This window comes from Oncorhynchus tshawytscha, linkage group LG31 (assembly GCF_018296145.1).
Source record: "Oncorhynchus tshawytscha isolate Ot180627B linkage group LG31, Otsh_v2.0, whole genome shotgun sequence".
NCBI classification, from domain to species: Eukaryota; Metazoa; Chordata; class Actinopteri; order Salmoniformes; family Salmonidae; genus Oncorhynchus; species Oncorhynchus tshawytscha.
The window spans coordinates 35606704-35633620 of record NC_056459.1 but is presented as its reverse complement, the minus strand read 5'-3'; the positions used below and the strand labels follow the sequence as shown (position 1 = coordinate 35633620).

At 44.1% G+C, this 26917-nt stretch overlaps 1 protein-coding gene across 1 annotated transcript in view; it reads right to left on the bottom strand.

The window, feature by feature from the left end:
• Positions 1-1148: 1148 nt before the first annotated feature.
• Positions 1149-26917, bottom strand: part of LOC112229183 (regulating synaptic membrane exocytosis protein 3-like) — a 110204-nt gene continuing 84435 nt past the window's right edge. Inside the window, exons 3-7 of the mRNA XM_042310286.1 lie at positions 21291-21432; positions 14498-14610; positions 7532-7633; positions 3535-3674; positions 1149-1659 (exon numbers count right to left, since the gene is read on the bottom strand). Coding sequence (XP_042166220.1) covers positions 1444-1659; positions 3535-3674; positions 7532-7633; positions 14498-14610; positions 21291-21432 — 713 coding nt within the window. The 3' untranslated portion in view covers positions 1149-1443. The remainder of the gene's footprint in view (positions 1660-3534; positions 3675-7531; positions 7634-14497; positions 14611-21290; positions 21433-26917) is intronic.

Here is a 26917-nt window from a genome sequence, read left to right as displayed (position 1 = left end):
TCCCTAAACTCAGTGTAGAGTGTTACGTTCTTCATGTTCTTTAGACAGTGTCTGATTAGCTAAATAAACAAATTACCATCTATATGTCTGATTAGAATCTTAAAGGGCAAGCTAAAAATAGCACTTTAAAATGTCTCAATAAGAGTTGCAAGCAAACGTGTAGGATGCAACCGATACACACGTGAACACACATATCTATATATTATAATCTATATCATCTAATATCTATATACTTATTAACTCTGGCTTGTGGAAATGAGAAGATTTGCGCTGCTACCTCACGTAATAGTGATTATGTAAACATCCAAAAAAGCCTGTTGATTTTTCTTCATAATGTATAACCCGTCTCTCTCCTCCCCAGCTTGTGTGTGTGTGTATGTGTGTGTGTGTGTGTTTAAAATATAGAATATTTTTTGCATTATATCTAAGTCATAGACTCTGCTACATATCCAGACGTATATACTGTATAACTAGCACGACTGATAGTAACAATAAAAATTGCTTTGGTTTTGAAAAATAAAGTTGTTTTTCTTTTTAGTTTGGCATAGAGAGTTTAAAAACTGTTTTCAGGAATGACCTGACCCTGGGATGAGAAGTAGTGCCTTGACCTGGGTCCCAAAATGGCTCCCTATTGCCTTAATAGTGAACCACTTTTGCCAGGATCTGGTCAAAGTAGTGCACTATATAGTGAATAGGGTTCCGTTTGGGATGCAAGCTTGGAATTCTGGGATCGGGGAATGTGGAACGGGGCAATCACTCAACCACCCTGGGATTCTGAGATGGGACAGGGATTCTGAGATGGGACAGGGATTCTGAGATGGGACAGGGATTCTGAGATGGGGCAGGGATTCTGAGATGAGGCAGGAGGCAGGGATTCTGGATTCTGAGATGGGACTGAGATGGGGGGATTCTGAGATGGGGCAGGAGACAGGGATTCTGAGATGGGGCAGGAGACAGGGATTCTGAGATGGGGCAAGAGGCAGGGATTCTGAGATGGGGCAGGAGGCAGGGATTCTGAGATGGGGCAAGAGGCAGGGATTCTGAGATGGGGCAGGAGGCAGGGATTCTGAGATGGGACAGGGGACAGGAGGGGCTGAGATGGGACAGATTCTGAGAGAGGACAGGGGGGTAGGGGACAGGGGGGGGAGAGGGGGGTAGGGGGAAGGGGGCAGGGGACAGGGGACAGGGATATTGGGCAGTAAGTAACGCTACTATAATGCTATGTTCTGGTAAATCATGTTATCTGACGTAGTTATGGGGATGGATCTGAGGATCAGCGTGTTGGAGTGTGTGTGTGTGTGTGTGTGGCAGGGGTTTATGGATGGGCACGTGTGTATGCAGAAGCCTGCATGTAAACACGTCTGACTGCGTTTCTGTGTGTATAACATATCTGCATGATGAGTGTGTGTGTGTGTGTGAGTGTGAGTATATAGTTCTCTCTGTCTAGGTACAGGAGGGGCTGGTGGCACAGCTCTCCAGTGAGGACTGGGACAGTTGCCGTGTGAGGGGTCCGATGCTGGGGTCAGCCAGAGACGAGGTGGGGAACAGCTTGTACCATCCGCTCACCGTGGCGCCAAGGTCCAACTCATCCAGCATGATCTGAGCCATGCCCATGAAACACTTGTGGTCCATCCTCCCATAGTCACCCCACACAATCACCTGGGAGAGAGAGAGGGGGAGAGAGAGAGAGAGAGTGGGGGAGAGAGACAGAGAGAAGAGAGAGAGAGAGAGAGAGGGGGAGATAGATAGAGGTGGGGAGAGAGAGGAGAGAGAGAGAGAGAGAGAGAGAGAGGAGGGAGATAGAGGTGGGGGAGAGAGAGAGAGGAGAGAGAGAGAGAGAGAGAGAGAGGGGGAGGGAGGGAGATAGAGGTGGGGAGAGAGAGAGAGAGGGGAGGGAGATAGAGGTGGGGGGAGAGAGAGAGAGAGAGAGAGAGAGGGGAGGGAGGTGGGGAGAGAGAGAGAGAGAGAGAGAGAGAGAGAAGGGAGGGGAGGGAGGATGAGAGAGGTGGGGAGAGAGGAGAGAGAGAGAGAGAGGGGAGGGAAGTGGGGAGAGAGAGAGAGGTGAGTGAGGTGGGGAAAGCGAGAGAGAGAAGGGGAGGGAGGATGAGAGAGGTGGGGAGAGAGAGAGAGGGGAGGAGAGAGAGAGAGAGAGAGGGGAGGAGAGAGAGAAGGGGAGCGGGAAATGAAGTCAATGCTTTGATTAGCTAACCATCCCAAAAATGATATCGCTGCTAGAGATGCAATAAAATTAAGTCAATAAATACCAATAATTTGGTGGAGAAGAAAAAATGTATTTTCACTATCCGGCCATGCAAGACAAACATATGGGGTTCTGGAACCACAAAGACGAACATATGGGGTTCTGGAACCACAAAGACGAACATATAGGGTTCTGGAACCACAAAGACGAACATATGGGGTTCTGGAACCACAAAGACGAACATATGGGGTTCTGGAACCACAAAGACGAACATATAGGGTTCTGGAACCACAAAGACGAACATATGGGGTTCTGGAACCACAAAGACGAACATATGGGGTTCTGGAACCACAAAGACGAACATATGGGGTTCTGGAACCACAAAGACGAACATATGGGGTTCTGGAACCACAAAGACGAACATATAGGGTTCTGGAACCACAAAGACGAACATATAGGGTTCTGGAACCACAAAGACGAACATATGGGGTTCTGGAACCACAAAGACTTTTACATATAGGGTTCTGGAACCACAAAGACGAACATATAGGGTTCTGGAACCACAAAGACGAACATATAGGGTTCTGGAACCACAAAGACGAACATATGGGGTTCTGGAACCACAAAGACAAACATATAGGGTTCTGGAACCACAAAGACGAACATATAGGGTTCTGGAACCACAAAGACGAACATATAGGGTTCTGGAACCACAAAGACGAACATATAGGGTTCTGGAACCACAAAGACGAACATATAGGGTTCTGGAACCACAAAGACGAACATATGGGGTTCTGGAACCACAAAGACGAACATATAGGGTTCTGCAACCACAAAGACGAACATATGGGGTTCTGGAACCACAAAGACGAACATATGGGGTTCTGGAACCACAAAGACGAACATATAGGGTTCTGCAACCACAAAGACGAACATATAGGGTTCTGGAACCACAAAGACGAACATATGGGGTTCTGGAACCACAAAGATGAACATATAGGGTTCTGGAACCACAAAGACGAACATATAGGGTTCTGGAACCACAAAGACGAGCATATGGGGTTCTGGAACCACAAAGACGGACATTTGGGGTTCTGGAATCACAAAGACGAACATATGGGATTCTGGAACCACAAAGATGAACATATGGGGTTCTGGAACCACAGAGACAAACATATGGTGTTCTGGAACCACAAAGACAAATATTTGGGGTTATGGAACCACAAAGGCGAACATATGGGGATCTGGAACCACAAAGACAAACATATGGGGTTCTGGGATCACAAATCCTATTTCTACCACTTCAAGATTTCTAGATATAGCTAGGTATTTACCTGTAGGACTTTGGCCTGAGGACTCTCTTCAAACAGCAGGGCCTGTTGGTAGGAGGGGTCTAGAGTCTTCTTCACCACTCTGGTCTTCTTCTTAGCCAGACATGCCCCATTCTCCAACACATACACCTTTACATAGGTTGCTGCAGGAAATTAATAATACAGTTATTTAAATTCTGAGTGAAAGGGCAGGGCGCCAAATTCAAAACAACAGAAAGCCCATAATTACATTTCCCCAAACATACAAGTATTTCACACCATTTTAAATATAAACCTGTTGTAAATCCAGCCACAGTGTCCAATTTCAAAAAGGTGTTACGACGAAGTCAGTACCTAGTCACAGAAAAACACAGCCATTTTTCCAGCCAAAGAGAGGAGTCACAAAAAGCAGAAATAGAGATACAATTAATCACTAACCGTTGATGATATTCATCAGATGACACTCATAGGACTTAATGTTACACAATACATGTATGTTTTGTTCGATAAAGAGCATATTTATATCCAAAAATCTCAGTTTACATTGGCGCGTTACGTTCAGTAGTTCCAAAACATCCAGTGATTTTGCAGAGAGCCACATCAATTTACAGAAATACTCATAATAAACATTGATAAAAGATACAACTGTTATGAATGGAATTTTAGATCCACTTCTCCTTAATGCAACCGCTGTGTCAGATTTCAAAAAAGCTTTACCGAAAAAGCACACCATGCAATAATCTGAGTACAGCGCTCAGACAACAAAACAAGCCATACAGATATCCGCCATGTTGTGGAGTCAACAGAAGTCAGAAATAGCATTATAAATATTCACTTACCTTTGATGATCTTCATCAGAATGCACTCCCAGGAATCCCAGTTCCACAAAAAATGTTTGATTTGTTCAATAAAGTCCATCATTTATGTCCAAATACCTCCTTTTTGTTCTCGCGTTTAGTACACAATCCAAACTCACGAGGTGCGGGCGAAAGTTCAGACGAAAAGTCATATTACAGTTCGTAGAAACATGTCAAATGAAGTATAGAATCAATCCTTATGATGTTTTAAACATAAATCTTCAATAATGTTTCAACCAGAGAATTCCTTTGTTTGTAGAAATGCGATGGAACACAGGTTGCTCTCACGTGAGAGTGCGTGATCAGCTCATGCCACTCTGGCAGACCTCTGACTCATTCAGCTCCCATTCCCCTCTCCTTCACAGTAGAAGCATCAAGCAAGGTTCTAAAGACTGGTGACATCTAGTGGAAGCCTTAGGAAGTGCAATATGACCCCCTAGACTCTGTATATTTGATAGGCAATGACTTGAAAAACGTCTAACCTCAGATTTCCCACTTCCTGGTGGATTCTTTCTCAGGTTTTTGCCTGCCATACGAGTTCTGTTAAACTCACAGACATCATTCAAACAGTTTTAGAAACTTCAGAGTGTTTTCTATCCAAATGTACTTATTATATGCATATTATAGCTTTTAGGACTGAGTAGCAGGCAGTTTACTCTGGGCACCTTTTTATCCAAGCTACTCAATACTGCCCCCCAGTCCCAAAGACGTGAAGGAGCTTTCTAGACTCGGTGCTCTGGTACCGCTTGTATCGACTTGGGTCACTGGAGTCTTTGACAATTTCTTGGGCCTTCCTCTGACACCGCCTAGTATATATGTCCTGGATGGCAGGAAGCTTGGCCCCCAGTGATGTACTGGGCTGTATGCACTACCTTCTGTAGCTCGGATGCCGAGCAGTTGCCGTACCAGGCGGTGAAGCAGGATACTCTCGATGGTGCGGCTGTAGAACTTTGAGGATCGGGACCCATGCCAAATCTTTTAGTCTCCTTAGGGGGAAACGGCATTCCAGTGCCTTTTTCACGACTGTCTTGGTGTGTTTGGACCATGATAGTTTGTTGGTGATGTGGCCCCACCACACAGCCCCGTCGATGTGAATGGGGGCGTGTTTGGCCCTCCTTTTCCTGTATTCCACGATCGTCTCCTTTGTCTCACTTACATTGAGGGAGAGGTTGTTGTCCAGGCACAACACTGCCAAGTCTCTGACCTCCTCCCTACAAGGGCGGTCTCGTTGTTGTCGGTGATCAAGCCTACTGCCGATGTGTCATCGGCAAACTTAATGATGGTGTTGGAGTCGTTCTTGGCCACGCAGTCGTGGGTGAACAAGGAGTACAGGAGGGGACTAAGCAAGCACCCCTGAGGGGCCCCCGTATTCAGGATCAGAGTGGCAGATGTGTTGTTTCCTACCCTTACCACCTGGGGTCGGCCCGTCAGGAAGTTCAGGATCCAGTTGCAGAGGGAGGTGTTTAGCTTTGTGGGCACTATGGTGTTGAACGCGGAGCTGTAGTAAATGAATAGCATTCTCACATAGGTGTGCGATTGAGATTGCATCATCTGTAAATCAGTTGGGGTCGTATGGAGTGATTTGGAGTGGGTCTAGGGATGATGGTGTTAGGTATTACAGACTTGGACAGGGAGAAGTTGAAAATGTCAGTGAAGACACTTGCCAGTTGGTCCATGCATGCTCAGAGTACACGTCCTGGTAATCCGTCTAGCCCCACGGCCTTGTGAATATTGACCTGTTTAAAGGTCTTTCTCACATCGGCTATGGAAAGCGCAATCATACAGTCGTCCAGAACAGCTGGCTCTCTCATGCATGCTTCAGTGTTTTTTTGCCTAGAAGCGAGCATAAAATGCATTTAGCCCATCTGGTACGCTTGCGTCACTGGGCAGCTCACGGCTAGGTTTTTCTTTGTAGTCCGTAATAGTTTGCAAGCCCTGCCACAGCCGACGAGCGTCAGAGCCTGTATAATAGGATTCAATCTTAGTTCTGTATTGACGCTTTGCCTGTTTGATGGTTCGGGCATGAACACCTACAGCACCCAATGTCACAGGAAGGCCAAAAAAATCATCAAGGACATCAACCACCCGAGTAACGGCCTGTTCACCCCACTATCATCCAGAAGGAGAGGTCAGTACAGGTGCATCAAAGCTGGGACAGAGAGACTGAAAAACAACTTCTATCTCAAGGCCATCAGACTATTAAGTTGCCATCACTAGCCGGCTACCACCCGATTACGCAACCCTGCACCTTAGAGGCTGCTGCCCTATATACAGACTTGGAATCACTGGTCACTTTAATAATGGAACACTAGTCACCTTAATAATGTTTACATACTGCTTTACTCATCTCATATGTATATACTGTATTCTATTCTACTGTATTTACTAACTAGTCACCTTAATAATGTTTACATACTGCTATACTCATCTCATATGTATATACTGTATTCTATTCTACTGTATTTACTAACTAGTCACCTTAATAATGTTTACATACTGCTGTACTCATCTCATACGTATATACTGTATTCTATTCTAGTGTATTTTAGTCTATGCTTTACTCATCTCATATGTATATACTGTATTCTATTGTACTGTAGTTTAGTCAATGCCACTCCGACATTGCTCAATCTAATATTTATATATTTCTTAATTGCATTCTTTGACTTTTAGATTTGTGTGTATTGTTGTGTATTGTTAGATAGTACTGCACTGTTGGAGCTAGGAACACAAGCATTTCAATACACTCGCAATAACACGTGCTAAATATGCGTATGTAACTAACAGCATTTAATTTGATTTGACCTGGGATGAATAAATGAACAACAAAGGTACATAGGTTTGTATTGTACCTGGGATGAACAATAAAGTTGGGTAGGTTTGTATTGTACCTGGGATGAACAATAAAGTTGGGTAGGTTTGTATTGTACCTGGGATGAACAATAAAGTTGGGTAGGTTTGTATTGTGCCTGGGATGAACAATAAAGTTGGGTAGGTTTGTATTCTACCTGGGATGAACAATAAAGTTGGGTATGTTTGTATTGTACCTGTGACAAACAATAAAGTTGGGTAGGTTTGTATCATACCTGGGACAAACAATAAAGTTGGGTAGGTTTGTATTGTACCTGGGCTGAACAATAAAGTTCTGTAGTTATGTATTGTACCTGGGATGTTCTTTGATCCTGGTTTAGGGGTCAGTCCTCTGGCCTGGTTGATCTCCACCTCTAGCTGGCCTCCTCTGTCCACCATACCCACATGGACGTCACCTACAGGAGGAAAACACACACTTGCTACACACACTCTTCACATTTAGGGGCAGAGGATTTGACATGTAACCTGGCCAGGAGAAGCTCTGGGCCTAGTTATAGCCCAGAACTGAGACCCTTTTCCAGGTCAGATCAGGTCACATTCTGCCTCTATTACAGTATATCTGATCACTGTTGTTTCAACTTGCAGTACCAGTGTTGATCAGCAGGGAGAGACAGAACGCTTCCAGTCTGTTATAACGTCTGTTCCACTGTCCTCACAATGATTTACCAAGTGATTGTGGCATAGAATTCTCATCATTTCTTTTTAACTCATAAAAGAAAGAAAAAAAAACACATCGGAAGGATATGTAGAGCCATCCCCCTATTCATACACCATCTGGCATCTAATGTAGAGCCATCCCCTATTCATACACCATCTGGCATCTAATGTAGAGCCATCCCCCTATTCATACACCATCTGGCATCTAATGTAGAGCCATCCCCCTATTCATACACCATCTGGCATCTAATGTAGAGTCATCCCCTATTCATACACCATCTGGCATCTAATGTAGAGCCATCCCCCTATTCATACACCATCTGGCATCTAATGTAGAGCCATCCCCTATTCATACACCATCTGGCATCTAATGTAGAGCCATCCCCTATTCATACACCATCTGGCATCTAATGTAGAGCCATCCCCTATTCATACACCATCTGGCATCTAATGTAGAGCCATCTAATGTAGAGCCCCCTATTCATACACCATCTGGCATCTAATGTAGAGCCATCCCCTATTCATACACCATCTGGCATCTAATGTAGAGCCATCCCCTATTCATACACCATCTGGCATCTAATGTAGAGCCATCCCCCTATTCATACACCATCTGGCATCTAATGTAGAGCCATCCCCCTATTCATACACCATCTGGCATCTAATGTAGAGCCATCCCCTATTCATACACCATCTGGCATCTAATGTAGAGCCATCCCCTATTCATACACCATCTGGCATCTAATGTAGAGCCATCCCCCTATTCATACACCATCTGGCATCTAATGTAGAGCCATCCCCTATTCATACACCATCTGGCATCTAATGTAGAGCCATCCCCTATTCATACACCATCTGGCATCTAATGTAGAGCCATCCCCTATTCATACACCATCTGGCATCTAATGTAGAGCCATCCCCTATTCATACACCATCTGGCATCTAATGTAGAGCCATCCCCTATTCATACACCATCTGGCATCTAATGTAGAGCCATCCCCTATTCATACACCATCTGGCATCTAATGTAGAGCCATCCCCTATTCATACACCATCTGGCATCTAATGTAGAGCCATCCCCCTATTCATACACCATCTGGCATCTAATGTAGAGCCATCCCCTATTCATACACCATCTGGCATCTAATGTAGAGCCATCCCCTATTCATACACCATCTGGCATCTAATGTAGAGCCATCCCCCTATTCATACACCATCTGGCATCTAATGTAGAGCCATCCCCCTATTCATACACCATCTGGCATCTAATGTAGAGCCATCCCCTATTCATACACCATCTGGCATCTAATGTAGAGCCATCCCCTATTCATACACCATCTGGCATCTAATGTAGAGCCATCCCCTATTCATACACCATCTGGCATCTAATGTAGAGCCATCCCCCTATTCATACACCATCTGGCATCTAATGTAGAGCCATCCCCCTATTCATACACCATCTGGCATCTAATGTAGAGCCATCCCCCTATTCATACACCATCTGGCATCTAATGTAGAGCCATCCCCTATTCATACACCATCTGGCATCTAATGTAGAGCCATCCCCCTATTCATACACCATCTGGCATCTAATGTAGAGCCATCCCCTATTCATACACCATCTGGCATCTAATGTAGAGCCATCCCCTATTCATACACCATCTGGCATCTAATGTAGAGCCATCCCCCTATTCATACACCATCTGGCATCTAATGTAGAGCCATCCCCCTATTCATACACCATCTGGCATCTAATGTAGAGCCATCCCCCTATTCATACACCATCTGGCATCTAATGTAGAGCCATCCCCCTATTCATACACCATCTGGCATCTAATGTAGAGCCATCCCCCTATTCATACACCATCTGGCATCTAATGTAGAGCCATCCCCCTATTCATACACCATCTGGCATCTAATGTAGAGCCATCCCCCTATTCATACACCATCTGGCATCTAATGTAGAGCCATCCCCCTATTCATACACCATCTGGCATCTAATGTAGAGCCATCCCCTATTCATACACCATCTGGCATCTAATGTAGAGCCATCCCCTATTCATACACCATCTGGCATCTAATGTAGAGCCATCCCCCTATTCATACACCATCTGGCATCTAATGTAGAGCCATCCCCCTATTCATACACCATCTGGCATCTAATGTAGAGCCATCCCCTATTCATACACCATCTGGCATCTAATGTAGAGCCATCCCCTATTCATACACCATCTGGCATCTAATGTAGAGCCATCCCCCTATTCATACACCATCTGGCATCTAATGTAGAGCCATCCCCTATTCATACACCATCTGGCATCTAATGTAGAGCCATCCCCTATTCATACACCATCTGGCATCTAATGTAGAGCCATCCCCCTATTCATACACCATCTGGCATCTAATGTAGAGCCATCCCCTATTCATACACCATCTGGCATCTAATGTAGAGCCATCCCCTATTCATACACCATCTGGCATCTAATGTAGAGCCATCCCCTATTCATACACCATCTGGCATCTAATGTAGAGCCATCCCCTATTCATACACCATCTGGCATCTAATGTAGAGCCATCCCCTATTCATACACCATCTGGCATCTAATGTAGAGCCATCCCCCTATTCATACACCATCTGGCATCTAATGTAGAGCCATCCCCCTATTCATACACCATCTGGCATCTAATGTAGAGCCATCCCCTATTCATACACCATCTGGCATCTAATGTAGAGCCATCCCCTATTCATACACCATCTGGCATCTAATGTAGAGCCATCCCCCTATTCATACACCATCTGGCATCTAATGTAGAGCCATCCCCTATTCATACACCATCTGGCATCTAATGTAGAGCCATCCCCTATTCATACACCATCTGGCATCTAATGTAGAGCCATCCCCTATTCATACACCATCTGGCATCTAATGTAGAGCCATCCCCCTATTCATACACCATCTGGCATCTAATGTAGAGCCATCCCCCTATTCATACACCATCTGGCATCTAATGTAGAGCCATCCCCCTATTCATACACCATCTGGCATCTAATGTAGAGCCATAGAGCCCCCTATTCATACACCATCTGGCATCTAATGTAGAGCCATCCCCTATTCATACACCATCTGGCATCTAATGTAGAGCCATCCCCTATTCATACACCATCTGGCATCTAATGTAGAGCCATCCCCTATTCATACACCATCTGGCATCTAATGTAGAGCCATCCCCCTATTCATACACCATCTGGCATCTAATACACCATCTGGCATCTAATGTAGAGCCATCCCCTATTCATACACCATCTGGCATCTAATGTAGAGCCATCCCCTATTCATACACCATCTGGCATCTAATGTAGAGCCATCCCCCTATTCATACACCATCTGGCATCTAATGTAGAGCCATCCCCCTATTCATACACCATCTGGCATCTAATCATACACCATCTGGCATCTAATAGAGCCATCCCCCTATTCATACACCATCTGGCATCTAATGTAGAGCCATCCCCCTATTCATACACCATCTGGCATCTAATGTAGAGCCATCCCCTATTCATACACCATCTGGCATCTAATGTAGAGCCATCCCCCTATTCATACACCATCTGGCATCTAATGTAGAGCCATCCTCCTATTCATACACCATCTGGCATCTAATGTAGAGCCATCCCCCTATTCATACACCATCTGGCATCTAATGTAGAGCCATCCCCCTATTCATACACCATCTGGCATCTAATGTAGAGCCATCCCCCTATTCATACACCATCTGGCATCTAATGTAGAGCCATCCCCCTATTCATACACCATCTGGCATCTAATGTAGAGCCATCCCCCTATTCATACACCATCTGGCATCTAATGTAGAGCCATCCCCCTATTCATACACCATCTGGCATCTAATGTAGAGCCATCCCCCTATTCATACACCATCTGGCATCTAATGTAGAGCCATCCCCTATTCATACACCATCTGGCATCTAATGTAGAGCCATCCCCCTATTCATACACCATCTGGCATCTAATGTAGAGCCATCCCCCTATTCATACACCATCTGGCATCTAATGTAGAGCCATAGAGCCCCCCTATTCATACACCATCTGGCATCTAATGTAGAGCCATCCCCTATTCATACACCATCTGGCATCTAATGTAGAGTCATCCCCCTATTCATACACCATCTGGCATCTAATGTAGAGCCATCCCCTATTCATACACCATCTGGCATCTAATGTAGAGCCATCCCCCTATTCATACACCATCTGGCATCTAATGTAGAGTCATCCCCTATTCATACACCATCTGGCATCTAATGTAGAGCCATCCCCCTATTCATACACCATCTGGCATCTAATGTAGAGCCATCCCCCTATTCATACACCATCTGGCATCTAATGTAGAGCCATCCCCCTATTCATACACCATCTGGCATCTAATGTAGAGCCATCCCCTATTCATACACCATCTGGCATCTAATGTAGAGCCATCCCCCTATTCATACACCATCTGGCATCTAATGTAGAGCCATCCCCCTATTCATACACCATCTGGCATCTAATGTAGAGCCATCCCCCTATTCATACACCATCTGGCATCTAATGTAGAGCCATCCTCCTATTCATACACCATCTGGCATCTAATGTAGAGCCATCCCCCTATTCATACACCATCTGGTATATTTAGATTAGCAAACACTGAAGGGGGAGGAGCTAGACAGTGCATTTGGGAAAGTTTTCAGAGCCCTTGACTTGTTCCACATTTTGTTACGTTACAGCCTTATTCTAAAATGGATAACATTTATTGAATTAGTGAACACAATACCCCATAATGACAACACGAAAAACATTTATTTTTTTACACAGAAATACATTTTTTCGTCAGTATTCAAAACCCTTCGCTATTGTACGAATATTTTAAAATAATACACGAAGCAGAGGACGAGAGGTTGAGAGGGAATTAATGATCAATGGAAAAAGTGTTTTTCTGTAATAGGGAATTAACGATCAATGGGTCAGAGACATGGAAGGAATGTGTTTAGGCATTGAGCCTGAAATAGGATACTTGTTATTTGGCCATTGGCCCAGTTTTATTGCAAGGAATTCAAAAAGGTCAACCATAGGCTAGGGTTGGGTTATAAAACTACATGCTCTCCCTTTGTTCTGTGGAGAGAATCACTGAGGACAGGGGAGAATAAACATCTACCTCTCAGTATAACATCTATGATTTGTTCTCTTTGAATATATATATTTTTCTCCCCTGATTTGCTTTGGGGTCTGTGTTATTGAATAGTAACATCAACTGCTAACACAACGAGACTCGAAATTGAGATGTTTCTACAACTTGACTGGAGTCCACCTGTGGTAAAAACAATTGTTTGGACATGATTTGGATCTGGGGAAGGGTACCAAAACATTTTTGCAGCATTGAAGGTCCCCAAGAACACAGGGGTCTCCATCATTCTCAAATGGAAGAAGTTTGGAACCACCAAGGCTCATTCTAGAGCTGGCCGCCCGGCCAAACTGAGCAAACGGGGAAGAAGAGCGTCGGTCAGGGAGAGTTCCTCTGTGGTGATTGGAGAACCTTCTAGAATGACAACCATCTCTGCAGATGGTTGTCCACCAATCAGGACTTTGTGGTAGAGTGGCCAGACGGAAACCACTCTTTAATAAAAGTCACATGACAGCCGGCTTGGAGTTTGCCAAAAGGCACCTAAAGGACTCTCAGTCCATGAGAAACAAGATTCTCTGGTCTGATGAAACAAAGATTGTACTCTATGGCCTGAATGCCAAGAGTCAAGTCTGGAGGAAACGTGTCACCATCCCTACGGTGACGCCTGGTGGTGGCAGCATCATGCTGTGGGGATGTTTTTCAGCGGCAGGTACTGGGAGACTAGTCCGGATGAAGGGAAAGATGAACGGAGCGAAGTACAGAGAGATCCTTGATGAAAACCTGCTCCAGAGTGCTCAGCACCTCAGACTGGGGTGAAAGTTCACCTTCCAACAGGACAACGACCCTAAGCACACAGCCAAGACAACGCAGGAGTGGTTTCCGGACAAGTCTCTGAATGTCCTTGAGTGGCCCAGCCAAAGCCTGGACTTGAACCCGATCGAACATCTCTGGAGAGAACTGAAAATAGCTGTGCAGCGACGCTCCCCGTCCAACCTGACAGAGGTTGAGAGGATCTGCAGAGAGGAATGGGAGAAACTCCCCAAATACAGGTGTGCCAAGCTTGTAGCGTCATACCAAAGAAGTCTCGAGCTAGTAATCGCTGCCAAAGATGCTTCAACAAAGTACTGAGTAAAGTGTCTGAATACTTATGTAAATATGATATCAGTTTTTTTATTTGTAATAAATGAGCAAAAATAACAAAAAAACTGTTTTTGTTTTGTCATTTTGGGGTATTGTGAGTAGATTGATGAGGGAATTATTTTTTAGAATAAAATGTATGAAAATGTGGGAAAAGTCAAAGGGTCTGAATACTTTCCGAAAGCTAGAGTAAAGCTAGAGTAAAGCTAGAGTAAAGACATAATTGCATATATTATACTATCACATCACAGAAGCTGTTTTCAGACAGAGACTTCAATGATCTGATTTACCCATGGAGGGAGTGGCTAGTGTCTGTCGGCCTACGATCTGGGCGGGGCCTAGTCCATCCAGGAAGTCACTAAACTGGCTCTCTGGACCCATACGAGTAGGGGGGAAGATAAACCTAGAGAGGGAGAGAATGAACAAGTGATGGTTAGATGGTGGTTTAATTAATGACATGTAGCAGGAGACAGTGAGGGCTACAACATGGCCTGAACCATAGGTCCAGTGGTGGAGAGGTGGGCCGTTGAGTACAGGCAGAAAAAACACTCTCGTACAACAGCTACAGAACTAGTAATATATGAGTAACATAAGTTATGTCTGCGTTGTTGGAGTTGATGCTGCCGTGGGTGGAAACCTGGCATATTTAGTATTATTTAGTATTGTCTAGAACTAAGGTAGCATTTATAACGTACATTCTGTCAAAGCTGTCAGAGTTGGTGCTGGATGGACAGATGGATGGAAACATAATGATGGAAGGGTGGATGGTGATATAATGACAGATGGATGGTAATATAATGACAGATGGATGGTAATATAATGACAGATGGATGGTAATATAATGACAGATGGATGGTAATATAATGATAGATGGATGGTAATATAATGATAGATGGATGGATGGTAATATAATGATAGTGTCACGCCTTGGTCTTAGTATTTTGTGTTTTCTTTAATTATTTGTTCAGGCCAGGGTGTGACATGGGTTTATTGTGTTGTCGTATTGGGGTTTTTGTAGGCATTGGGATTGTGGCTGATTAGGGGTGTGTCTAGCATGAGTAACCACCACGCTGCATTTTGGTCCGACTCTCCTTCAACAGACGAACGCAGTTACAGAATCACCCACCACACCCGGACCGAGCGGCGTGGTAACAGGCAGCGACAGCAGGAGCAGCGAAAGGAGGAATGGACATGGGAAGACGTGTTGGATGGCAAAGGTTGTTACACTTGTGAGGAGATACTGGCCGGAAGAGATCGCCTCCCATGGGAACAGGTGTAGGCATTTAGGAGAGCAGAGGCAGCCGGAGATAAGAGCCGACGATACGAGGGAACACGGTTGGCAAGGAAGCCCGAAAAGCAGCCCCAAAAATTTATTGGGGGGCTCAGGGAGAGAGTGGCAGAGTCAGGAGTAAGACCTGAGCCAACTCTCCCTGTTAAGGAGGAGCAGCGATCAAAGGACTTCTGGACTTGGGAAGAGATATTGGACGGAAAAGGACCCTGGGCACAGCCTGTTTAATATCGACGCCCCAAAGAAGAACTGGAGGCCGCGAGAGCGGAGAGGCGCTGGTATGAAGAGGCAGCACGGCGACGCGGATGGAAGCCTGAGAGTCACCCCCAAAAATGTATTGGGGGCTCACAGGGAGTATGGCGATGCCAGGTAGGAGACCTGCGCAAACTCCCTGTGCTTACCGGGGGCTAAAGAGACCGGGCAGGCACCTTGTTATGCTAGTGAGCGCACGGTGTCTCCAGTGCGGGTGCATAGCCCGGTACGGTACATACCAGCTCTCCGTATTGGCCGGGCTAGAGTGGGCATCGGGCCAGGTAAGGTTGGGCAGGCTCGGTGCTCAAGAGCTCCAGTGCGCCTGCACGGTCCGGTCTATCCAGAGCCACCTCCACACACCAGTCCTCCGGTAGCAGCTCCCCGCACCAGGCTTCCTGTGCGTGTCCTCGATCCAGTACCACCAGTTCCAGCACCACGCACCAGGCCTTCAGGGCGCCTCACCTGTTCAGCACAGCCAGAGCCATCCTTCTCTCTAGCGCTGTCGGAGTCTCCCGCCTGTTCAGCGCTTCCAGAGCCTTCCTCCTCTACAGCGCTGCCGGAGCCTCCTGCCTGTTCAACGCAGCCAGAGCTGCCAGTCTGCATGGAGCAGCCAGAGCTGCCAGGTTGCATGGAGCAGCCAGAGCTGCCAGTCTGCATAGAGCAACAGAGCTGCCAGTCTGCATGGAGCTGCCAGTCTGCATAGAGCAGCCAGAGCTGCCAGTCTGCATAGAGCAGCCAGAGCTGCCAGTCTGCATGGAGCAGCCAGAGCTGCCAGTCTACATGGAGCAGCCAGAGCTGTCAGTCTACATGGAGCAGCCAGAGCTGTCAGCCTGCATGGAGCAGCCTGAGCTGTCAGTCTGCATGGAGCAGCCAGAGCTGCCAGTCTGCATAGAGCAGCCAGAGCTGCCAGTCTGAATGGAGCAGCCAGAGCTGCCAGTCTACATGGAGCAGCCAGAGCTGTCAGCCTGCATGGAGCAGCCTGAGCTGTCAGTCTGCATGGAGCAGGCAGAGCTGTCAGTCTGCATGGAGCAGCCAGAGCAGCTAGATCTGCCAGTCAACCAGACTCTTCCAGATCTGCCAGTCAACCAGACTCTTCCAGATCCGCCAGCCAGCCAGGATCTGCCGGAGCCAACTACCTGCCTGAGCTTCCTCTCAGTACTGGGCTTCCTCTCAGTACTGGGCTTCCCCTCAGTACTGGGCTTCCCCTCAGTACTGGGCTTCCCCTCAGTCCAGGGCTTCCCCTCAGTCCCGGGCTTCCCCTCAGTCCCGGGCTTCCCCTCAGTCCCGGGCTGCCCCTCAGTGCCGGGCTGCCCCTCAGTGCCGGGCTGCCCCTCAGTCCCGAGCTGCCCCTCAGTCCCGAGCTTCCCCTCAGTCCCGAGCTTCCCCTCAGTCCCGAGCTTCCCCTCAGTCCCGAGCTTCCCTAAGTCCCGAGCTGCCTCAGTCCCGAGCTGCCCCTCAGTCACGAGCTGCCCCTCAGTCCAGTGGGGTTCTGGGTGAGGACTACGAGGTCATGGTCGGCAGCGAGGGTGGACTATCCCAGGACGCAAGGGGAGGAACTAAGACATTTATGGAGTGGGGTCCACGTCCCGAGCCGGAGCCGCCACCATGGACAGGCGCCCACCCGGACCCTCCCTATGGTTTTGAGGTGTGTCCGGGAGTCCGCACCTTATGGGGGGGGTTCTGTCACGCCTTGGTCTTAGTATTTTGTGTTTTCTTTAATTATTTGTTCAGGCCAGGGTGTGGCATGTGTTTATTGTGTTGTCGTATTGGGGTTTTTGTAGGCATTGGGATTGTGGCTGATTAGGGGTGTGTCTAGCATAGGCTTGGCTGCCTGAGGCGGTTCTCAATCAGAGTCAGGTGATTCTCGACCCATATTTAGGTAGCCTGGGTTTTACTGTGTATTTTGTGGGTGATTGTTCCTGTCTCTGTGTAGTGTTCACCAGATAGGCTGTAATTAGGTTTTCACGTTTCGTTTGTTGTTTTTGTATTTATTTAGTCATTTCATGTATCGCTATTTTTTCATTAAAGAAAATGAGTAACCACCACGCTGCATTTTGGTCCGACTCTCCTTCAACAGACGAACGCCGTTACAGATAGATGGATGGATGGTAATATAATGATAGATGGATGGTAATATAATGATAGATGGATGGATGGTAATATAATGATAGATGGATGGTAATATAATGATAGATGGATGATGGTAATATAATGATAGATGGATGGTAATATAATGATAGATGGATGGATGGTAATATAATGATAGATGGATGGTAATATAATGATAGATGGATGATGGTAATATAATGATAGATGGATGGATGGTAATATAATGATAGATGGATGGATGGTAATATAATGATAGATGGATGGATGGATGGTAATATAATGATAGATGGATGGTAATATAATGACAGATGGATGGATGGTAATATAATGATATAGATGGATGGTAATATTATGATAGATGGATGGTAATATAATGATAGATGGATGGTAATATAATGATAGATGGATGGTAATATAATGATAGATGGATGGTAATATAATGATAGATGGATGGTAATATAATGACAGATGGATGATAATATAATTATGGATGGATGGATGGTAATATAATGATAGATGGATGGATGGTAACATAATGGCAGATGGATGGTAATATAATGACAGATGGATGGTAATATAATGATAGATGGATGGATGGTAATATAATGATAGATGGATGGTAATATAATGATAGATGGATGGTAATATAATGATAGATGGATGGTAATATAATGATAGATGGATGGTAATATAATGATAGATGGATGGTAATATAATGATAGATGGATGGTAATATAATGATAGATGGATGGTAATATAATGATAGATGGATGGATGGTAATATAATGACAGATGGATGGATGGTAATATAATGATAGATGGATGGATGGTAATATAATGATAGATGGATGGTAATATAATGATAGATAGATGGATGGTAATATAATGATAGATGGATGGATGGTAATATAATGACAGATGGATGGATGGTAATATATTGACAGATGGATGGATGGTAATATAATGACAGATGGATGGATGGTAATATATTGACAGATGGATGGATGGTAATATAATGACAGATGGATGGATGGTAATATAATGACAGATGGATGGATGGTAATATAATGATAGATGGATGGATGGTAATATAATGATAGATGGATGGTAATATAATGATAGATGGATGGATGGTAATATAATGATAGATGGATGGTAATATAATGATAGATGGATGGATGGTAATATAATGATAGATGGATGATGGTAATATAATGATAGATGGATGATGGTAATATAATGATAGATGGATGATGGTAATATAATGATAGATGGATGGTAATATAATGATAGATGGATGGATGGTAATATAATGATAGATGGATGGTAATATAATGACAGATGGATGGATGGTAATATAATGATATAGATGGATGGTAATATTATGATAGATGGATGGTAATATAATGATAGATGGATGGTAATATAATGATAGATGGATGGTAATATAATGATAGATGGATGGTAATATAATGATAGATGGATGGTAATATAATGACAGATGGATGATAATATAATTATGGATGGATGGATGGTAATATTATGATAGATGGATGGATGGTAATATAATGACAGATGGATGGTAATATAATGATAGATGGATGGTAATATAATGATAGATGGATGGATGGTAATATAATGATAGATGGATGGTAATATAATGATAGATGGATGGTAATATAATGATAGATGGATGGATGGTAATATAATGATAGATGGATGGTAATATAATGATAGATGGATGGTAATATAATGATAGATGGATGGTAATATAATGATAGATGGATGGATGGTAATATAATGATAGATGGATGGATGGTAATATAATGATAGATGGATGGTAATATAATGATAGATGGATGGTAATATAATGATAGATAGATGGATGGTAATATAATGATAGATGGATGGATGGTAATATAATGACAGATGGATGGATGGTAATATATTGACAGATGGATGGATGGTAATATAATGACAGATGGATGGATGGTAATATATTGACAGATGGATGGATGGTAATATAATGACAGATGGATGGATGGTAATATAATGACAGATGGATGGATGGTAATATAATGATAGATGGATGGATGGTAATATAATGATAGATGGATGGTAATATAATGATAGATGGATGGATGGTAATATAATGATAGATGGATGGTAATATAATGATAGATGGATGGATGGTAATATAATGATAGATGGATGGTAATATAATGATAGATGGATGGTAATATAATGATATAGATGGATGGATGGTAATATAATGATAGATGGATGGTAATATAATGATAGATGGATGGATGGTAACATAATGGCAGATGGATGGTAATATAATGATAGATGGATGGATGGTAATATAATGATAGATGGATGGATGGTAATATTAAACAGCCACCACTAACATTGAGTGGCTACTGACAACACACTGTCAATGACACTGACCCTACTCCAGCTACTTTAATAATGGGAATTGATGGGAAATGATGTAAATATATCACTAGCCACTTTAAACAATGCTACCTTATATAATGTTACTTACCCTACATTATTCATCTCATATGCATACGTAGATACTGTACTCTATATCATCGACTGCATCCTTATGTAATACATGTATCACTAGCCACTTTAACTATGCCACTTTGTTTACATACTCATCTCATATGTATATACTGTACTCGATATCATCTACTGTATCTTGCCTATGCTGCTCTGTACCATCACTCATTCATATATCCTTATGTACATATTCTTTATCCCCTTACACTGTGTATAAGACAGTAGTTTTTTTGGAATTGTTAGTTAGATTACTTGTTCGTTATTACTGCATTGTCGGAACTAGAAGCACAAGCATTTCGCTACACTCGCATTAACATCTGCTAACCATGTGTATGTGACAAATAACATTTGATTTGATTTGATTTGATTTAATATAATGACAGATGGATGGTAATATAATGATAGATGGATGGATGGTAATATAATGATAGATGGATGGTAATATAATGATAGATGGATGGTAATATAATGATAGATGAATGGTAATATTATGATAGATGGATGGTAATATAATGATAGATGGATGGATGGTAATATAATGATAGATGGATGGTAATATAATGATAGATGAATGGTAATATAATGATAGATGGATGGTAATATAATGATAGATGGATGATGGTAATATAATGATAGATGGATAATGGTAATATAATGATAGATGGATGGATGGTAATATAATGATAGATGAATGGATGGTAATATAATGATAGATGAATGGTAATATAATGATAGATGGATGATGGTAATATAATGATAGATGGATGGATGGTAATATAATTATAGATGGATGGTAATATAATGATGGATGGATGGTAATATAGTGATGGATGGATGGTAATATAATTACAGTATTAGTAACGTACGTTCCGTCTGAGCTGTTGGAGTTGGTGCTACCGTCGGTGGAGTCCTTGCTACCCTGTCGCGTGACTCGGTTTCTCATCTCCACAGCGATGCCCGTCTCCGTGCTCCGTCTGATCGTACTGCGTAACTTCTTCGCTCGTTCTTCTGGAGATAAGATGTCAGAGGTCAGGGGTTAGAGGTTCAAGTTTAGGGGTTTAAAGGACCGCTCAAGACCTTTCAGAAGACTTCTTGTATCTAGTATCGAAGTAGTGTATCTGACAACAATGAGTCAAGATTTCAAGGTGCCCTATGCAAAAATCGCTCCGCCATTTCACGTTTGCTAAAATACGAATAGTTACCTCATATTTCTGTTTATGTGACAAAACAAAGCATAGAGCAAGTAGATAATCATTGAAACATCTAAAACGCTGTGAAATATATTTTCAATTACCAAAAATATTGTATTTTTAGCTGTTTGAGGATGGTGTACAAAACTTAAAGTAAAAAATGCAAAATCTAAAATTAAGAACAGGAACCATAGAAATATAGCACATATAACAGGCCTGTCCTCTACACTAAAACATTCACACTAGTTTCCCATCAGTTCCACCAGAGGCCTGTCTACACTAAAACATTCACACTAGTTTCCCATCATTTCCACCAGAGGCCTGTCCTCTAATCTCAAGCATTCACACTAGTTTCTCACACTCTCTCATTGTCTTTCTCACCAAATCTCTCTCTCTCTTCACTCTCTATCTCCATCTCTCTCTCCACCCTCTCCCTCTATCTCACACATTAGTAAATCAGCAATGGAAAGGATGGATGTTTGAAGAAGGGAACAAAGAAAGAGTCTAAGAGGAACTGTTTATGCTAACCGGCTAGCTCTCTGCTGCATCTAACCGGCTAGCTCTCTGCTGCATCTAACCGGCTAGCTCTCTGCTGCATCTAAACGGCTAGCTTTCTGCTGCATCTAACCGGCTAGCTCTCTGCTGCATCTCCCGGGCTAGCTCTCTTCTGCATCTAACTGGCTAGCTCTCTGCTGCATCTAACCGGCTAGCTCTCTGCTGCATCTAACCGGCTAGCTCTCTGCTGCATCTAACCGGCTAGCTCTCTTCTGCATCTAACCGGCTAGCTCTCTTCTGCATCTAACCGGCTAGCTCTCTGCTGCATCTAACCGGCTAGCTCTCTGCTGCATCTAACCGGCTAGCTCTCTGCTGCATCTCCCGGGCTAGCTCTCTTCTGCATCTAACCGGCTAGCTCTCTGCTGCATCTAACCGGCTAGCTCTCTGCTGCATCTAACCGGCTAGCTCTGTGCTGCATCTAACCGGCTAGTTTTCTACTCTCTGCTGCATCTAACCGGCTAGCTCTCTGCTGCATCTAACCGGCTAGCTCTCTTCTGCATCTCCCGGCTAGCTCTCTGCTGCATCTCCCCGGCTAGCTCTCTGCTGCATCTAACCGGCTAGCTAGCTCTCTGCTGCATCTCCCCGGCTAGCTCTCTGCTGCATCTCCCGGCTAGCTCTCTTCTGCATCTCCCGGCTAGCTCTCTGCTGCATCTCCCCGGCTAGCTCTCTGCTGCATCTAACCGGCTAGCTCTATGCTGCATCTAACCGGCTAGCCCTCTGCTGCATCTAACCGGCTAGCTCTCTGCTGCATCTAACCGGCTAGCTCTCTGCTGCATCTAACCGGCTAGCTCTCTTCTGCATCTAACCGGCTAGCTCTCTTCTGCATCTCCCGGCTAGCTCTCTGCTGCATCTCCCGGGCTAGCTCTCTTCTGCATCTCCCGGCTAGCTCTCTGCTGCATCTCCCGGCTAGCTCTCTGCTGCATCTAACCGGCTAGCTAGCTCTCTGCTGCATCTCCCGGCTAGCTCTCTGCTGCATCTCCCGGCTAGCTCTCTGCTGCATCTCCCGGCTAGCTATCTTCTGCATCTCCCTGGCTAGCTCTCTGCTGCATCTCCCTGGCTAGCTCTCTGCTGCATCTCCTGGCTAGCTCTCTGCTGCATCTCCCCGGCTAGCTCTCTGCTGCATCTCCCCAGCTAGCTCTCTGCTGCATCTCCCTGGCTAGCTCTCTGCTGGAAAAAATACACTAATTTCCTCACATGCACACAAACACACACACACACACACACACAAAACACATACGCAGACAAACACAGCGATCAATGTGGGGATATTAATGGAGTTGGTATGTGGGAGGTCTAGGGGGGAGACAGTGGACCCTGGTGATTTAGAGTATGGGGAGCTAGGGGGGAGACAGTGGACCCTGGTGATTTAGAGTATGGGGAGCTAGGGGGAGACAGTGGACCCTGGTGATTTAGAGTATGGGGAGCTAGGGGGGAGACAGTGGACCCTGGTGATTTAGAGTATGGGGAGCTAAATATATATATATATTTTTAAAAAATATATATTTTCCTTTATTATGTTCCCCTAACCCTACCATCCCTTCCCTAATTGCAGTAAACTAATGGACAACAACACTTAGGCTTCTACTTCCAGTTTATGCATACTACAGTGTATACATGTTACGGACACAGTATATTTTACCATAGTTATCTATTGTTTGTTTTTAGTCCCACCATTCAGCTCCACTCAACCCATCCCGTCTATCTCTGAACACCATCCAGTCTGATCCTTCAGCTCCCCTCAACCCATCCCATCTATCTCTGAACACCATCCAGTCCCATCCTTCAGCTACCCTCAGCCCCTCCCATCTATCTCTGAACACCATCCAGTCCCACCCTTCAGCTCCAATCAACCCCTCCCATCTATCTCTGAACACCATCCAGTTTCTATTTGCCATATATTTTTCAACATAGCTGTTTCACTAAAGTTCTGAACCTTTCTATTCTCATAGAATTAAAGATAAACTGTTTTGAATCCAGCGTCCAACTATTTTGCAATCTATATGGCACAGCTGTCAATTCGTTGGTCCTGAAATAAAACTGGTATACTTTTTTACTTATCACAATTTTCTTTAGCCAATGATGGTCTCTAATGCAGACAAGTTCCTTACGTTTTCCCCTTCCCCTTCCCCTTCCACTTCCCCTTCCACTTCCCCTTCCCCTTCCCCTTCCACTTCCCCTTCCACTTCCCCTTCCACTTCCCCTTCCACTTCCACTTCCCCTTCCACTTCCACTTCCCCTTCCACTTCCCCTTCCACTTCCACTTCCCCTTCCACTTCCCCTTCCACTTCCCCTTCCACTTCCACTTCCCCTTCCACTTCCATTTTTGCAGTAATGCTGCAATTAGTTGGTTGTAATTTTGAGTTGAGCAGACATTTCCATATATATTTGTTAGCTGTATGTGTGACATTAACTCCACCCGTCCTATTTCTGATAAATTACAGACTACAATTGATTTATTTATTTTTCAAAAAATATTGTTGTTTTAATCAATTAGTATATTTGAGTTTAACCATAATATGTGTTCTATTACTTGTTTTTGTCTTTTCTGGTGGATTAAACTGAAATTGTAACCAACTTTCTATGGCTGTGTTGTGTTCATGGTGGTTGGCTAGGCTAATAGCTAGTTGGCTAAATAGCTAACGTTAGCTGGCTAGCTAGCTTGCTGGCTAGGATAGCTGAATATAGCTAACATAACAATATAGCTGGTTAGATTTACTTTAATATAAACTAGGTGTTGATAGCAATTGGCTGACTCATTCAGTGCTATCGTAATGCTAGCAGGCTGGTTGGGCTAACATTAGCAGGCTAGTAGGGCTAACATTAACAGGCTAGTAGGGCTAACATTAACAGGCTAGTAGGGCTAACATTAACCGGCTAGTAGGGCTAACATTAACAGGCTAGTAGGGCTAACATTAACCGGCTAGTAGGGCTAACATTAACAGGCTAGTAGGGCTAACATTAACAGGCTAGTAGGGCTAACATTAACAGGCTAGTAGGGCTAACATTAACAGGCTAGTAGGGCTAACGTTAACAGGCTAGTTGGCTAGCAACCTTGATTTGTAACAATACATTCATAAAGCATAAAGTAAGTTGAAAGCTGAAAATGTAATTGAAACCAGTAGCAATGAGTGCAAATGATTTGAATTTTGCACATATACGTTTGAAGTTATTTCTGTTTGAGTTATAGGGAATAGGCTGACTTGCTTATTAGTTTATTTACCACAGAGAAACAAAGGATTCTTCCTGGCTAGCCTTGAATGAGATAGAGGGGCTTATCATGCTGAGAGGTGAGTCCTGATTGGTCTGCCATGCCATAAACTACTGTCTATAACTTAATGTAATATAACTTAAGAACCACCCGAGCCACTGCCTGTTCACCCCGCTGTCATCCAGAAGTCGAGGTCAGTACAGGTGCATCAAAGCTGGGACCGAGAGACTGGAAAAACAGCTTCTATCTCAAGGCCATCAGACTGTTAAACAGCCACCACTAACACAGAGAAAAAGGATCTGCCATCAGCCAACATACAGACTTGAAATAATTGACCACTTTAATAAATGGATCACTTTAATAATGCCACTTTAATAATGTTTACATATCTTGCATTACTCATCTCATCTGTACTGTATTTTATACCATCTATTGCATCTTGCCTATGCCGCTCTGTCATCGCTCATCCATATATTTATATGGATATATTCATATTCCATTCCTCTACTTAGATTTGTGTGTATAAGGTAGTTGTTGTGGAACTGTTAGATAACTTGTTAGATATTACTGCACTGCAGGAACTAGAAGCACAAGCATTTCACTACACTCGCACTAACATCTGCTAACCATGTGTATGTGACCAATACGATTGGATTGGATTGGATTTGATTTGGGGGCTTCATCAGTAGTCTATCGCAGATTTTTTTTTTTAAACAACTGCAAACTGACATGACCGTCTATTGTCGCTCATGAACATATGAACAAGTTTAGGTAATAGAGACCCATCCACTTAGCTAGATACATCTGGGGGATTGATTTGGTTTTATATATTCAAAAAAAATTATATATATTTTACCTTTATTTAACTAGGCAAGTCAGTTATGAACAAATTCTTATTTACAATGACGGCCTACCGGGGAACAGTGGGTTAACTGGTCTAGGAACAGTGGGTTAACTGGTCTAGGAACAGTGGGTTAACTGGTCTAGGGACAGTGGGTTAACTGGTCTAGGAACAGTGGGTTAACTGGTCTAGGGACAGTGGGTTAACTGGTCTAGGGACAGTGGGTTAACTGGTCTAGGGACAGTGGGTTAACTGGTCTAGGAACAGTGGGTTAACTGGTCTAGGAACAGTGGGTTAACTGGTCTAGGGACAGTGGGTTAACTGGTCTAGGAACAGTGGGTTAACTGGTCTAGGAACAGTGGGTTAACTGGTCTAGGAACAGTGGGTTAACTGGTCTAGGAACAGTGGGTTAACTGGTCTAGGGACAGTGGGTTAACTGGTCTAGGAACAGTGGGTTAACTGGTCTAGGGACAGTGGGTTAACTGGTCTAGGAACAGTGTTAACTGGTCTAGGAACAGTGGGTTAACTGGTCTAGGGACAGTGGGTTAACTGGTCTAGGGACAGTGGGTTAACTGGTCTAGGAACAGTGGGTTAACTGGTCTAGGAACAGTGGGTTAACTGGTCTAGGAACAGTGGGTTAACTGGTCTAGGAACAGTGGGTTAACTGGTCTAGGGACAGTGGGTTAACTGGTCTAGGAA